General features: G+C 36.2%; 1 protein-coding gene across 1 annotated transcript in view; it reads left to right on the top strand.

Moving 5' to 3' along the window:
- The window catches only part of TRAPPC12 (trafficking protein particle complex subunit 12), a 54913-nt gene that overhangs the window by 17052 nt on the left and 21234 nt on the right, over window positions 1-16627 (top strand). Inside the window, exon 6 of the mRNA XM_035542926.2 lies at window positions 14289-14401. Within this exon, the coding sequence (XP_035398819.1) occupies window positions 14289-14401 (113 nt within the window). The remainder of the gene's footprint in view (window positions 1-14288; window positions 14402-16627) is intronic.

Genomic DNA, 16627 nt, shown 5'->3' with positions numbered 1-16627 from the left:
CCCTTTCCTCCATGCTTTAGTTTTCTTCCTGACTTATCAACATTTTCATGCTTTACAAATACTGTCTTTTTTCATCCTAAGCCAGCAGAAGAGCTATTTTTTTTTATCTTTTTCAGCATTAAAAATAATAAATTAATGGCACTGCTTGAGTAAGTAAGGACGTATAAGTAGTTGTGTGAAATTTCTTTTTTTCTGTATCTTTTTTTGTTTTGTTTTGTTTATTTCTACTAAAACCTCAAACCACAGTGGACAATAGTAAGGTCAGAAAAGTAATACAGACCTAGTGAAATATGCTAAGCCAATAGTTGAGTGATGTCTAGAGTCACACTATTATACACTATATATATTATAAATATATATAAATAAAACTTTTACTACCCATCTGAAAGTGTCAGTTTTATTGCAGCACACACTAGTATATCCCTATGTTCACAATCGTGTCACACCTTAAAACCTTGTGCTAGGATAGCTAACAGTTCATAAGAAAGTGTACATTATGAAAGCAGTTTCTAGAGCCCATGCAACTAAATATTTAACAATGCGTTACTAATTTAGGCATTTGCTACCTGAATGCAGAAGGCTGATTTCATGTTAAAGGAGTAAAGATGATGCTGTATCATCACAAAGAGAAAGAAAAGGGGAAAGGAGGGGAAAACCAAAAACAAATAAACAAATGCAACTATGCATCTAGAGCTCCGGTCAGGGAAATAAAAGCCCTGTCTTTACTTGTACACAGTTTTTTTCTTCTTAACTCAAAATAAATTATTCTCAATTATTGTAGCTTTTAGAACACTCATTTTGGTAGCATTAACTTTTCTGTAACTTACTGGTCTATTAACCAGAAACAAGTGCAAATTATCTCATAAAGGAATGAAATAGCATTTTAATGTTTCATTGTAATCCTTGGCTCTTTCAGAAACATCCAGGCATTACCAATGGAAAGGACATGTTAGGTTAGCTGATATGAGAGAGTTTATGAACTGTCATAAGGAACACAGAAGCAGAAGTTATGAGTAAAAGTGGAATAGACTGTATTATTGAAAGACAAAACCCTAAAAAGAATTCTGTAATCCATGAGTTGCAAGAGTGATGACAAAAATCCAGCCCTATAACAGAGATGTGCAGGAAGCAATTTGGGACGGAGGTTCCTGACCTAAGTATTTATCTATTACAAAATAATAATGGTAGTAAGTATATGAAATCAGATTTTTCTACTTCTCACTGCCCATGATTTCTAGAAGTGATGATGTATGTGCACATGTACTACAAACTACTGTATTTACCATGCTGCACAAAAACACATAGCAACAGGGACTTTTCCCCCCCAGTAGCTTACTACTGAGAAAGTTTTTTCTGTGCTGCCTCCAAACAGGTACCTTCATTATTTTAATCTGCTACAAAATACTATCAGTTATTTTTGCAGTCAAGCAGAGAGGTGGGTGACCATATGGGCCAAACTACAGTTCTTGTTTTCTGCTTGGAATTCCTATGTACAAAGGCTTTCCGAAATGCAAGAGCCCTATCTGCAAGACAAGCTAGAATCCTTACTATTACAGCAGAGCTGATCCTTCGATGCTGACAGACCTTGTTGATGAACAACAGCTGCCTTTTAGCTGCTGTAAAATGGACACTCCTTCAAATGATGCCATAGGTACAAATGACAAAAACAGCAGTAATTTTTTATGTATAAAAATATTTATGTAAAAATATTCCCCAGATTATCAAAGGAATTAACGAGGACAGATGCGCTGGTGGAAGAAACAGCTTTGTAGCTAAGGGAAAGCAGAAAAGATTAAATAAATAGGGAAATAGAAAAATGGAATTTGGAAGAATTAAATCCATATCTGAGCTATTTTAAGATTTGACTAGGAAATGAGACCAGTTTAATCTCTGTTCTACATCAAGCAGGAAGGATCAAGGAGTGACTTAACTAATTCCACTGGTTAATACAAGGATCACAGCAAACTCCACCCCTGCCCTCTCAAATAGTGCACGCCTACAGGTAATGGAGATGACAAAAGGAAGAGAGTGTAGAAATCAGGAAGATTTTTCAAATATTAGATCTTAGAACCATGATGAAGAAAACAGTAATGCACAGATCCATGGCTGCAAATCCTATATAAAACATCAGGATAAAAGAGAGGCTAGTGGTATTGCCAAACGAGAAAGAAAAGAGCCCTGGGAAAGCTTCAGAGGGAAATTAAGTTGACCTATTCACCATGTTAAGTTAAATTGATAGGAGAATATCTTCCACGCCTCCTACATTTACTTGGAATTTAAATTCTTTGAGGTATGCTCCTCTGTGATGAATGAATGAGGGACTATCCTCACTGCTATAAGAAGCGCAGCTATATAAACTTTCCTCACCTAAAGCACCGAAAACACAGAAAAAAAGTCTAATGTATTACGTCCCTTATTACGAATATTTTGAATATAAAGAAATGATGCAAAGTACTGTATGTGTTACAATTAATGTAATTGTTTCTATCTATAGTCTCATTTCTTAAATTGACTTTTAAGTGCTGACTCCATTTATACACCATGAATCAAAATTAAAATGTTGAAACAAAACTCTTCCTTTTATGCTTGTTACACCACAAAATCATATGTAGAATTACCAGACAGCAGTGGATTGTGGATTTCTACTAATATATTTCAACCAAAATATATGAATGATTTATATCTATTTTATTATTTAAATTAGCTTGTTAACAATGCATGTATAATAAATTCCTTTATCAATAATCCAGGACTGCATAGTTTAATGCTAGCCAGAACAGAATTGCTTGTTCTCTCTCACATCCCTGGGAACAGCATCTCTCTCTCTTCCCCTGCCCAGTCAAAACTCTATAAGGAAAGTATGATAGCTGTTCCCACACCTTAATCCCGTTGTATTTATGCAAGATATGTACAACCAGCAGGTTAGATCCATCCAACCTCATTGTCCTTATAGATGATCAGCTCAACTGTCCAAGTTGGTATGTTCAACCTAAATATGAACTGAGACATGAGGTCATATTCTTTTCAACTTAATGGTTTCAATAGTTACAGTATATAATGATGATATATTTCCATGTACATCCCTTTCCTGTCTCTTTAAATTCAGTCTGTTGTGTTGTTCCACAGTTACCTTCCAACTATGAAATCAGCTAATACAGATTGAATAAAAGTGTTATGGTTCCAGGTGGGTGTTCAGAGTAGTCACACTTGCAAATACAATTTTTTCTAAGATAATACAGATATTTGAGTTAAGAAATATATGTACAATTTTAAGAGCATGGAGTACTGCCAAAATATTTAATTGTGCTTTCTTTCCCAAGGCTACATAGTCTCATTATAGACACTAGCAACTTTATATAGTATTCCTTAAAATTCTGTCTTACTGCAGTTATCAGTAGGTAAGATTTATGGTGATCCCTTTGTGACTTTGTGGTAGGGCAACTGTTGTTTTTTGTTGTTGTTGTTTTTGGGGGGGTTGGTTGGGTGGTTTGGTTTGGGGGGCAGACAGTTGATGGCTTTTGGGGTTTTTGTTTTTGTTTTTTTGCATTCTTTCTCTTCAGTTTCCCTTGCTTCACTGCAAATACCAACTCCAGATTATTGAAAAGGTATTTTTGAAATCTTTCAAAACCAGATTTTAATTTTTTATATCTCTGTATTCTTAGCTCATGTGCATTTAAATTGTGAAGCATATGGAAGCGTGCAATTTCAGATAAAATTTTCAAAACATTTTCTTTCAGTGGTTATGAGCATTTATGTCCCTATCTCTTCAGTCTTTCTGGAATGAAAGTAATAAACAAAAGCTTGGGAACCAAATATTCTGTTGAATCTGGATTTTTAACTTTAGTTTTCTTTGATGGTCAGTTGAACTTAGATTAAATGTCACTGTATCATCGCTCATAAAAATCCCTCATAAATTGTATGACTGTGCTGTTGTAGAAGTATGTAAACGTGTGTGTATACATGCACATATACACACTTCTGTGAGTCTATGACTACATAAAGCAGAATACCTTTTTAGATTTTCTGTATTTCTTTTTTTTGCCCAATGAAGGGAGGCTTTGCAGTTTTTTTCTTTTGTTTTTTAATATTAAGATCCTGCTTTATACTTCCAGTAAATGATTGTTTGCCCTACTGCTGCATTTTTGACGTTTAAAATCTGTTGAATAAGCTTTAGAAGGCAGATGAAAAATAACCTCTGATTACTTATTTTGCAGCAAGGAAATATGAAGATAAAAATGCTAGCCATTTTACTGCTCTAAAAGGGCTGCAGTTGAGGTCTTTAGTTTGAATTTGCTTGGCATGAGTTGGTGTTTATGTTATGATAATTAGGAGAACGTGCAGCTGCTCATAAAAAAGAAAAATTAAAAAAAAAATTGAAATTGAAATCTGTGGTCTTAGCAAATTCTACCTGATCTTAGTATTTAATTCATCTGTGTTTCCATGCTGTTGGAGTATCAATTTTGTTTTTAAGAGACCTTTCTTTACTTTCAGTTTTGCCTTTTGTATGCTGGTAATATATATATATGAATGAGACTAATTCATACCAAAGGGACAATCAAAAATCATATTCTACGAGGAAAAAAATAGATGCACTGTTTTTAGAAGTGATAGCTAAAAAAAGAGTTGTCTTTAAAATGATACTATTTTTCCATTATTAATTTTCAATGGATAAAATTACCATGAAATGGTCAACGGAGGTTAAAAGTAGAACATCAAGCTGGAAGAATATTTATTAAACTTAAAAATAAAATTTCTATATATGACAGTAATTGTAGGGTATTGCCTTTGTTGAAGATTATGGGACACGATTTTGCTGTATAAGAGGGCATCACTTCTTGTAGAGATCTGCAGCATGGAGTGGAAAAAAAAAGACATTGTCCAGTGGTCACAAGTAAACATTTTAATTGCAGGCTATGCTGCTTGCTTTAAATATTTCCTTGGTGGTATACATAAAGCTATGTTGCCTTGTTTAATTTAGTACTGAGGAAAATAGAATAGAAGGCATGGTTTTGATTCCAAATAGTTTTTCAAAAGTCAGCCCATGCCAAAATCCAGTGTTTATTTAAAATCCTTTTATCCCCAGAGGACTCTCACATGAAATATATGTCCACTTACCTAGGAACCTCTTGCAAAGAAATTTGTGTTAGAGTAAGGCACTCTGTGCATTAAGTATGTGGCCTAACAATAACCAAGTAGGTGAAGAATTTACGACAGTATAATGTCATTCTTTTTTTCCCCCAAAGTACTAAATCTAGTCAGCATAGTTATTTCTGTTACAGCTTAGTGTTAATGTACTCAATCTTTCTTGTTTTTTCCCCAATGCGACAGTGTTCATTGAAGCAAGTATAGTTTTTTCCCTACTGTTAATCTGCTTTTTAATTAAATTTTGTACTGAATTCTACAACCTGCCCTTTAGACCTTCATAACACTATTGTTATTGATCAACTAGAAACATCAACAAATGTCATTACCTCTTCCCAATTGTTCTCTCGTTAACTAGATGGTATAAAATGAAAATTACTATGTTTTCTAAAATCTCAGACACAGTTTATGATCTACTCCTTCCATCTGGAATGCACCCATTCCCATCAGAAACACTCTCTGTGATATGTATAGTATTGTTTCATTGTATTAACATTTACTTCTTTTTCTGTCTTGGTTGCAGGAAAGATTTATGTTCTGCTTGAACAATTAGAATTTTAGAAAGGAGTTTGCATTCTTGTCCTTGAGTTTCTTCTTGTCACTAAGTAAAGTGAGCAAGTTCTCTTTCTTACTCATCAGAAAAGGAGATGGAAGAGAAAGTACTTTTATCTTCTTGGCAGTTTAAAACTGTCCTTAACCCTTCATTATTTTGTAGAAGGTACTACAGAATAATGACATTATTTGTCTCTTAGAATGTGTTTTTAAAGTTCATGGCACAATCTTGCAACAGTCTTGAGGGAGATGTACAGCTATGGTATGTCTTTCTTTTTTCCTTTCTTTTCTCTCCCTTTTTTTTTAGCCAAATATCAACAAAAGTTTGCTTCAATGATACTTTGACAATTAATCATAATGAGATTTCAATTGTAGTGATGAATAAGATCAAGAAACACTTTCTATTCTAAACCTTCTTTTTCAACTACTCACTCTTTTACAATCCTTTTTTGAAATTTTTGCTGTTTTTTCCCTTCACTAATTTACACCATTTCAACAGTGTGCTTTGACACTTTTATTAAAAGAACAACCACACTACCTTTTATCAAGAACACAGGACTTCTTCATGGAAAACAGTGACTCTGAATGGGATTTTGAAATGAGAGTGAATAAATAGGAAAAAAAAAGCACAAGAAAAAACCTACAGCAGGATGTGATAGCATGATACCGAAGTTCCAGTGAAACACAAGTTTGTTTTCCCAGTGAAGGTGGCACAGATTGGAGCAAGCTCTTGAAGAAGTGTATTCTCTCTCTGTCTTCATGCTTTCAACTTATTTTTTTCTGAACTTAGGCTTTAAGCAAATAAGTTATTAGGCTCATCACAGTATAGCTAGGTGAAATATTTAGTGTTTGTAATATAGTAAGAAAAAGACTAGATAGAGTAAAATACTGGTAATCTAGTGTGTGCTCAAATCAAATTAATCCCTCTGCTTAAAGTGCTAGAATTGTTGGATTAGGTCTTGAAGAGGGTTGTGTTACACATAAATGTGTACATGCTTCTCCACTGCTAATTTGTGGACTTCCTAAGTGTATGTATTCAAATTTTCTAGTTTGATACATGATATAAATTGCTAACTGAAAGAAAATCAAGTTCTTGCTGGCAAAGAACATAGACTGGTACAGTCTGTGTGAAATTCCCTTGAATTTCAGTGTGCTAAAAGCCCTCATCTTGGCAAGAATTGTGCTCCTGAGTTGTTCAGTGGGCATGTATCTACAGTGCCATACAACACTGTGCAGAGCTCTTGTGCATGTCAGAAACAAGTCAGACCTATGGGTTGTGCATGAGCAAATCGTAAATGTGAGAAACAAATGAACTTTTCTGTAATTACCAACACCTTAATAGTATACATGTTGGAAATGAGACCTTTCTCTATATAGATATCTCATTTATATTACACTTTGGAGAGTTTCTAGGATCGTGCCTGATGGTGAGTTCCTTTTCTGTGGGGAAAATGAGCCTGAGGGTTAGGGTTGGTCCAAACCACTTCAGCAAGATGGCACCCCATTAAATGTCCGTGTCTGCTTCTGGACTAATACCAGCTGTAAGTTTCCCCCAGTTTGGGATTTTTGCCAAAGTTCCAATTAAATCATGTTATTTAGGGCAGTTTACTGTCAGAACTGGTAGCATTCCCATGCCTTCCTGTTGTTCGTGAGAAAAGCTTTTTCTCCTGTAATTTAGCTACTGTTGTTGATAATGCAGGGTATTTCTTATTTTACTGTAATTAATTAGCAGATCTGAAATGCAAGTTGGGGAGCCTTTCGTATTCCACATGGAAGTTTGGGGTCTCTCCTAAACTAAGTTGTTCTGTGGTTTGTTTTTGTAACTATAGACTAGTGAATTGATTTCGAAAGTAGATTTTATTAAAAAAAAGTCAAGTGTGTTACAGGGATAGCTTTTTGTTTGTCACTGTATACTATCCAGAGTTTCCTTTTCTTCGGCTTCTGTTTTGTCTTCTGTTCTTTTCTTGTGCCCAATTTTGTTTTCTTTAATGTACAGAGTTCCCTTCCACTTTATCGGTGACAAAGTTTCCCTTTTTCTGCGGAGTACGAGTGCCATGGCAAACTTCTTCAAAACGTGTTTTGAGCTGAGAGAGCATGCTTAGAAGTAGACTGCAGCATGCACCACAGCTTCGTAGGAGCTGCTGCAGAGAGGATTGGGAGTCATTTATATGCTGTCATGTTCTGACATCAGGGCTTGGGTGTTTATTTACTCCTTAGAGATGATGAGGAAAGACTAGACTTTAGGAAATAGTGCAGTATTAGTGGAAAACCAGAAGCTCTCATTCTTACCTTTATTTCCATGAGCTTCAAGGAAAGCTTTCTTTTTCATATCAAAAGTATTAATCGCTAGAAGCCGACAGAGATAACCATAATCCTCCTCAGAAGTCTAAGTAGGGTAGGGCTCCAGAATATGCATTGTTATTTAAAGAATGAGTTGCATCTCTTGCACAATTCCACAGATTTTAAAGGCTTTTTATATTCCATAAGATGCACTTGGCTTTCTAGGCTACAAGCAGACATTGCTGAATCGTATCGAGCTTCTCATCAACCAACGCTCCCTCTCCCCAGGGCTGCTCAATCCATTCTCTGCCCAGCCTGTACCTGTGCTTGGGTTTGCCCTGGCCCAGATGCAGGACCTTGCAGTTGGCCTTGTTGAACCTCATGAGGTTTGCACAGGCCCACCTCTTAAGCCTGTCCGGGTCCTTCCGGATGGCATCCCTTCCCTCCAGCACGTCAGCTGCACCACACAGCTTGGTGTCATCACAGACTTGTTGAGGGGGCACTCAATCCCCCTGTCCATGTCACCAACAAAGATACCACCAACAATGCTGCTCCCAATACTGACCCCTGAGGAACACCACTCGTTACTGATCTCCACTTGGACATTGAGCCATTGACCACAACTCCTTGAGTGCGACCATCCAACCAATTTCTTTCCCATTAAGTGGTCCATCATTCATGATCCTCCAGTTTAGAGACAAGGATTTCATGGGGGACAGTGTGAAATGCTTTGCACAAGTCCAGGTAGATGATGTCAGTTGCTCTTCCCCTATCCACCAATGTTGTAACCCTGTCACAGAAGGCCACCAGATCTGTCAGGTATGATCTGCCCTTAGTGAAGCCATGTTGGCTGTCACCAATCAACTCATTATTTTCCATGTGCCTTAGTATATTTTCCAGGAGGATCTTTTCCACAATCTTGCCAGGCACAGAGGTGAGACTGACTGGTCTGTAGTTCCCTGTGTCTTCTTTATTTCCCTTTTTAAAAATGGGGGTTGTGTTTTCCCACTTCTGGTCAAAGGAAACTTCACCAGACTGCCATGACTTATCAAATATGATCAATACTGGCTTAGCAACTATATCCACCAGTTCCCTCCCATGGATGAATCTCATCAGGTTGCATGGACCTGTGCACCTTTAGGTTCCTTAGGTGGTCTCAAACCTGATCTTCTACACTGGGCAGTTCATCATTCTTCCAGCCCCCTGCCTTTGCCTTCTGGGGCCCGAGCCTTGTGGCTGGAAATCTTGTTGGTGAAGACTGTGCCAAAAAAGTCACTGAGTACCTCAGCCTTCTCCATAACCCAAGTGACCAAGTCTCCTGTTTCCTTCCAGAGAGGGCCCACTATTTCCCTAGTCTTCCTTTTATCACCAATGGACCTATAGAAGCCTTTCTTGTTGGCCTTGATGCCCCTTGGCCAAATTTAATTCTAAAAGGGCTTTGACTTTCCTAACCTGATCCCTGGCTGCTCAGACAATGTCTCTGTACCCCTCCCTGGCTATCTGTCCTTGCTTCCGCTCTCTGTAGGCCTTCTTTTTCTGTTTGAGTTTGTCCAGAAAAAGGAGGCCTACAGGGAAGAATGAACCTTAAGAATGTCCTTAGGAATATACTGTTTGTGCATTCTTATCTTGTGTTTTGTGTCTTGGATGCGTACGTATCTTCTTCTTGTGTCTCAGTGTAATACTTAAAATTTCATAAGTGTTATGTGAAAAGGATGCAGGAAGAATAATCTGTTAGGAAACTAAGTAGTACCTGTTCCTATTATGATTCCTAAATGAAATTATTTTCTGTTTAATCTTGTCTTAAAATGTATTTACATACAGTGGTTATTTTTCATGTTGTATTCTGTTTCCTGACATGTTTGATTTATGTAAAGGCAATACGGTTAACTAAGCATAGAATTGTTATTGATCACCTTTAGAAACGTTGTACATGTGTTTCACTTAAATTATCTTTATTTTTCTTTTATAATTCAGCTTCTTACGTTCTGTCTTTATAATATCTGTAATTGTGCTTTTTTAAGCAGAATTTTTCACAGTTAACTTTTTAAGTTTCACCTCTGTTTCCTTTGTCACACTCCTCATATAAAAAAGTGAGGAAATACTTTTTTTTTTTTTTTTAATCAGAAGGATTGATTTCTGTGCCTTGCAAGACAAGAGTGGAAGCTGTGTTTTTATGGAGTTGTGTGCAAAAAAAGTCTGGAAGATGTGCCTTTGGTACCACTCAATATGATAGCATCATGGAACAACAAATAGAAGTCTGTTGTTTAGACCAAAATTCTTAATGAGCTATGTTAGCTCACAAAAAGTGTTACAGTCAGCACTTTCTGTGATTCTCTTATTTGATTGCTCTTTACATTTTGTCAGTGAACTGAAGAAGCACTGGTGAAGATACAAGAGTCATATTATGGTTTGCCTTCACCTTTTTTATTTCTCATTCACCCTGTGAAACTCTACTGAGGTTATTTTTAAACCTGTTGTGCTCTCAATTTTCTCTTCCGCCATGGTATGCACACAGGTCACCTTGCTTAGCCTTTTGATAGCAAAGGTTCATAATCATCACCTTCTGAAAAGGCTTTTGGTACCTTTCTGTTGCTTCTCTCAATGCAGTAACAGAGTGCAACAATAGATACAGAAAATACAGTAATAGAATACATTACTACACTTTTTTAAAATTTTTTACACAACTGTTAACTAGGAGTAACAGAATTATTTTGATTAACAGATTTCTTCACATGTATTTTATATTAATGTTGTATATCTTTTTCCCAAAAAGTGTGTGTAAACTGTATTGATGCTTTAAAGAAAGCATCACTTGTTGAAAGCTTTACCAAATATAAAGTAAATTTATGATAATTCTTTTTAACCAGAAATTCACTTTATTAATGTAGGAACTGAACTAGATATATAATCCATACCTCATATCATTTAACTAAACTACTTGCAGATGGGAACGCATCTGGGGAAGTTTACTTACCCAAAGATCTCAGAGTTTCTTTTTTATAAATAGAATAAGTATTTAAGGAATACGTGTGGATAAGTGGCTTGGATAAGTGCTGCAGGCTTTTTATCAGTGATTTCACTTGAAATTACAAAGTACTGTTTACATGGAGTGGTAGGACAGCCTTACCAGTGGTAGAAGGTAGTGTCTTTTCACATTTTTCTTTTTGCCCCCATTACCACACTTTTGTGAGAGCACCTATACAGTTTTGTGCCATCTTCCAAAAATATTCCACTATTTGGAAGGATTGCAAGGAAACTGAGGAAGAGGGCAGAAACGGTCTTTCTGAGATCTTAAATATAATTTCAGCAACCTGTTTAATCAGGCATTAAGCAACAGAAGTTCACTGGTCCAATTTGGTGGATACTCACAGTAAAATTACTTGCAGGATAATAGTTAAGTTATGAGTTTCGAAAAGAAAGAGAAGAAACGTATGGTAGAGCTTTAAATCCTCCTGCATGAAATAGTAATATAAATTCTAGTTTGAAAAGTCATTACACTGACTACCCTTTACACTGTGGGTCAGCTTCTTTCTGATTTTGTTTGGTGAGACCTGTCATTACTCCTGACATACTTAGTAAGGATTGCACTGGTATGCTTTTTAGTCACATTCTCTGAAGGAAATAGTAGGTGGTTAAGAAATAACACATTAATAAAGTACATTTGGAGGTGATATAGTTCTGACTGCTTATCACAACTGAGGTCTTAGTTGTAATAGGGAATAAAGCAGATTCTTGTCAAGCCTAAGTTGGCCTGGAGTTCCATTTATTATTCTCACATCCTCTGACACCAATTTGGATTATGTAGTTTGGTAATGAGCTGTTCTTTCCCATTGCATCGATCATAATTGTGTGGCTTCATCCAGCAATAAGATCAATTCTTACCAAAATACTCAATCCCAAAATGTATTTTGCAAAAAATACATTTTTTTTCTAAAAATAGATAACGTGAGACATTTCATCTGCACTCAATTAGTATCCATCTATCTGTGTGTTGAGCTGTTCTGTTACCAATTCAGATATTCTCTGTGTTTATTGAGTTTACCTTTTGCCACATTTTACAAGAGAATGGAATGATACAGCCTTGTTCAGAGTTGAGAGTGCTAGACACAGTAATTCCTTAACCAAAAATGTAAAACTTCAGATTCTTTCCATTTTATATGTCAGGTTTTCCAAAGCTTTACTGCTTGAACAGAACATTTTGTTTTAACCTTTTATTTTGGAAATCCTGTTAAGTACTCAGTAGGTGCATGGTTTATGTGTTAGCGGTATTACAGAAGAACACTACCAAAATAGCTGGTTTGGGGCATAGCTTATTGGCAGGATTATTATTCTTTGATGGCAGAATTAGTCAACCAGAGGTGTGGCAGAGAAGGTAACCAGCCTGAGGTCAAGTTTGCTTCCACAGATTTGCAGTGCAGGTTCTTGAATTTCAAAGCACATGTCTGCAAAGCAATTTTCCATGGTGTTCTTGCTCAGAATTTGCTCTTACTTTTGCCATACTTTCATTTGTTTTTCACCCCCTGCCGACTTCATATCTTCGCTTGTGTCATGCTAGGTACTAGTCAAGATAGATACATTAAATATTTGACATCTTTTATTACTTGCTCAATAACCTTTTAAATTTCACTAAAAAGAAATTCAAAGGCAGTTTTGTTTTCTTAATATCTATTCCACATATGATGATGCATGAAACTTGTGTGTAGTTCCTCAAGGGAATGCAGTAGGCACAGAAGCCACTGGGAATAGTTAGCTTTGGCAAAAGAGAATTTATGTAGATGTAGTTGGCTTACTCTGAAGGTCATAATTAGTGAATGAGGTCTGTGATGAAAATTTTGTCAACCTTTCAAAAAATGTCTAGAGGCAATGACTCATTTTACATAGCATTTACCTCTTTGACATATAAGCCCATTAAGAACAGGTGCAAAAATCTTCATAAAAAGCTCCTGAGTCCTATTTGTGAGAAAAGATGAGGAAAGAGGCAAGTTGAGAAGGAAATCCCATTGGAATACGCCTGAAGTAAGCAAATGTATTATATTAAAATATTAGAACTGTAGCACAGTATTTTGCGAGGTTTGTTTCCCCATTATACTTGCTTCTGTTTTGTTTTGCTTTTTTATTAGTAACAGTTTATGATCACATTCAGTGTTATTGTCTGTATAAAGGATATGCAGGTAACTGGAAAGCAAGATACTACATGAACTAGGATTCCCTGAAGTTCCTGAAACTCCCCTTGAAGTAAGCAAGGATGCTCATAAACTTCTAAGATTAAGTCTTTGGTAAATATAATAATAAAGATAAAAGTAAACTAATATTAAAAGGAAAACATTTCTTTTACTTACTCTCCCAAGTATTACTTAAAATTCTTTTCCTATTTGATGTTTTCAATAAACCAGAAAGCACACCATCTTTATGAAGAGTCAGTCTCGTAGTATAGAGTCACTTGGTAACTCTTGGTAGAAGGGAGTACATTAACGGAGTAGAACTCAGACTAAGTGTTGTCTTTAGAGTCATAGAAGTTATGCTCATCATAACATATTCAGATCTTTACACAGAACTATGGAAATTAATAGAAAGAAAATATTTTATAAAACATCTTAATTTCACAGGGGACTTAATATATTTTTAGATTTAATATATTACAAAATTATTTTATGTTCTTCATTATACTGTTTTTATTCATTATTTGCTTTGACTCATTCTGATCTTCTGTTCTTATTCTTCCTGTATTATAGGAGTCCTTCATATCAGCCTTTGTTTATTTGAAAAAAGATTACATATAAGCACCTTTGCATGCCCTGGTCATATAACTTTTTTTAGCAATAAAGCTTTTAAGACCTACAATTCCATCTTTGTTCTTCTGCATTGATTATAACATATGCATAAGTATTAATGTTAGGGGCAATTTTGTAGCGGAAACTTGAGTAAAGTCCCATTTTTTAATCCTCTGTTTTAATTGGTTTATAAAAATCTTTAATAAACATTTTACTTCCATGCACAACTTGTTCTTGAAAATCTGAATTAGGTTGCACCTTTTTCTTGCCTTCTTGATTATGGTTACATACATGTTTACATATTTAAAACATTTCACATGTAAAATAAATATATAAATATATACATAAATAATATTTAAAACACATAACATTGCATGTTATAGCTAAGAAAAAGGTTGTTATTTTCTCATCTTTCATCAAGAGACAAAAAGAATATGAAGGTAAAATGGTCTTTGTGTCATATATACTAGTGAGAAATACCTTTGGGATGTACACACTCATCATTATAGCAAACACATTTAATGAAGTTAATTATGATTCTAGGTTCCATGGTTCCTTTCTCCATGCGGATTTTACATGCTGAACTTCCTCAGTACCTAGGTAATCCTCAGGAGTCACTGGATAGACTGCACAATATGAAGATAATCTGCGCCAAGGTAACAACTTCTCTATGCACTGCTATTTCTTACTGTTTAGGAAACACATTTCACTGTCCTTAAAAAGAACATTGTTTCAACTATGACATTTTGGATTCCATCTTGATTCAGAGAAGGAACTCACTAATAGAAGTAATTAAGTCTCTTCCATTTTAGGTTACAGCATCCTTCTCTGCTTAGTAGCTGTGACTTAAATGAGCAGAACAGTGCAAATACAGTTCTCCTGCTTTCATGCTTTTGCCCAACAAGACACAGAGCAGACATAGTAAGTAGACATGTTCAAGGGCACATGGGAGAGATTTTTTCCCTCACTCAGCTGCATCCAGATAGTTAAAAACAGTTGTTAATCATAAGATCATAGAATGATTTGGGTTGGAAGGGACCTTAAAGATCATCTAGTTCCAACCCCCCTGCTATGGGTAGGGACTTTTCCCACCGGACCAGGTTGCTCAAAGCCCCATCCAGCCTGGCCTTGAGCACTTCCAGGGATGGGGCATCTACAGCTTCTCTGAGCAACCTGTTTTGGTTTCTCATCGTTCCCATCATGTATTTCTTCCTTATATTTAATCTAAACCTACCCTCTTCTAATTTAAAACCATTACCCTCTTGTCCTGTCCCTATACTCCCTGACAGAGTCCCTCCCCAGCTTTCTTGCAGGCCCCCTTACGTACTGGAATGCCGCTACAAGGTCTGCCCAGTGCCTTCTCTTTAGGCTAAACAACCCCAACTCCCTCAGCCTGTCTTCACTGGAGAAGTGCTCCAGGCCTCTGTTCAGCCCCATGGCCCTCCTCTGGACCTGCTCCAACAGGTCTGGTTCTCTCTTGTGCTGGAGGCCCCAGGCCTGAACACAGTGCTCTAGGTGGGGTCTCACGAGAGCAGAGTTATGATCAAAAGACTCTGCTCCATCCTTCAGCAACAGTCTGGATAGCTGGCTTTGGAAACGAATGACAGTCTTTATAAATGGGAATATAAATACAAACTGCTGAGCTTGTTTTGGGGTTTGTTTGTTTTGATGAAGCTTTTGTTGTTGTTTTGGGGCCTGAGGGGAATTACTTGTTTTGTTGAGTTGCAACAATGCAAAATTTGGGCCTGAATTATAATATGGGATTTGTCAGTGCTGAAATTGGAGTGGTGGTATTGTAAGCACAAGCCTTACCTACTGAACCCAACACCCTGAGCATTAATCATTCATCCTTAAATGTTTTTAACAGAAATCTTCATTACTAGTGTAATGCAACAGTTATGTATGAATGTTACAATGTGCTAACCTCTAGAAGACATGAAGCATTATTGCTTTACCTGTGACATTTGAAAATTCAGAACTGTATATGAGATAAACGCACGTGATTATTTCAGGTATTCCTTGGAAGCTTCCTATATTTACTTCTGAAAAATAAATTGAATAATGCAAGTGAAGGAATTTGGTAATTGCCAGTTGTATAGATACTGTGGTCTTACGTATATAAAAACCAATTTACTTCCAGCACAGAGTAGTTACTAGGGTAACCAAGTATAACCAAGCGTTTACAGTTAAAATAGTTATTTCTTTTATGAGGGAAAAAGATGAAAGGTTGAAATAATAAGAAATGAATGTGGCATTTGTTGTAGAGTTGGAAGGAATTAATTTGGAAACAGCTGAGAGAGAGATCTAATTTGTCCAAGAAGTGCTACTTTTTAGCACTTCATGAATGATATTATCTGCTTGTGACCATCTCATCTAATAAAATTACTGCCAAGTTGTTCTCTCCAGCATTGTCCTTCATAAACAGTCCTCCTCAATTTGAAAGTATTTTTATTTTTCTTCCAGGATATGTTATACTGCTTTGTTGCAGGATTTCTGGGCCTCTACTGACATTTGCCTGCCCTGGTCTGCAGCAGACCAGGTGTTTCATATCTTGTTTTTGTGTGATCTGGTTTTAAGTATTGTGCTGTCACTCTTCTGTCATGAAAGTGCAACTAGATTCCAAAAATCTGACTTGTTTCTAAGCTCCTTGATCTTGTAAAGGACGGAGAAAACTATATGGATGTGAATGAGGAAGTGACTTTAGCAGGGTATTCATCAGCTATCTGGCTAACTTTTTTGACATAGCCATATCTCAGTTACAGTGTGATCAGCCATGATTCTCCACAGATTAAAAATACTGGTCAGTAGAGGAATGAAAGCAAAGGAAATTAATTCCCCACACACACACCTCGACACACTTCTTCACAAGACCCTTAAGTTAC

Source organism: Cygnus atratus, chromosome 3 (assembly GCF_013377495.2).
Source record: "Cygnus atratus isolate AKBS03 ecotype Queensland, Australia chromosome 3, CAtr_DNAZoo_HiC_assembly, whole genome shotgun sequence".
In the NCBI taxonomy this organism is placed as follows: Eukaryota; Metazoa; Chordata; class Aves; order Anseriformes; family Anatidae; genus Cygnus; species Cygnus atratus.
Note: the sequence above shows the minus strand (reverse complement) of the source record. Positions and strands in the feature narration are given on the sequence as shown.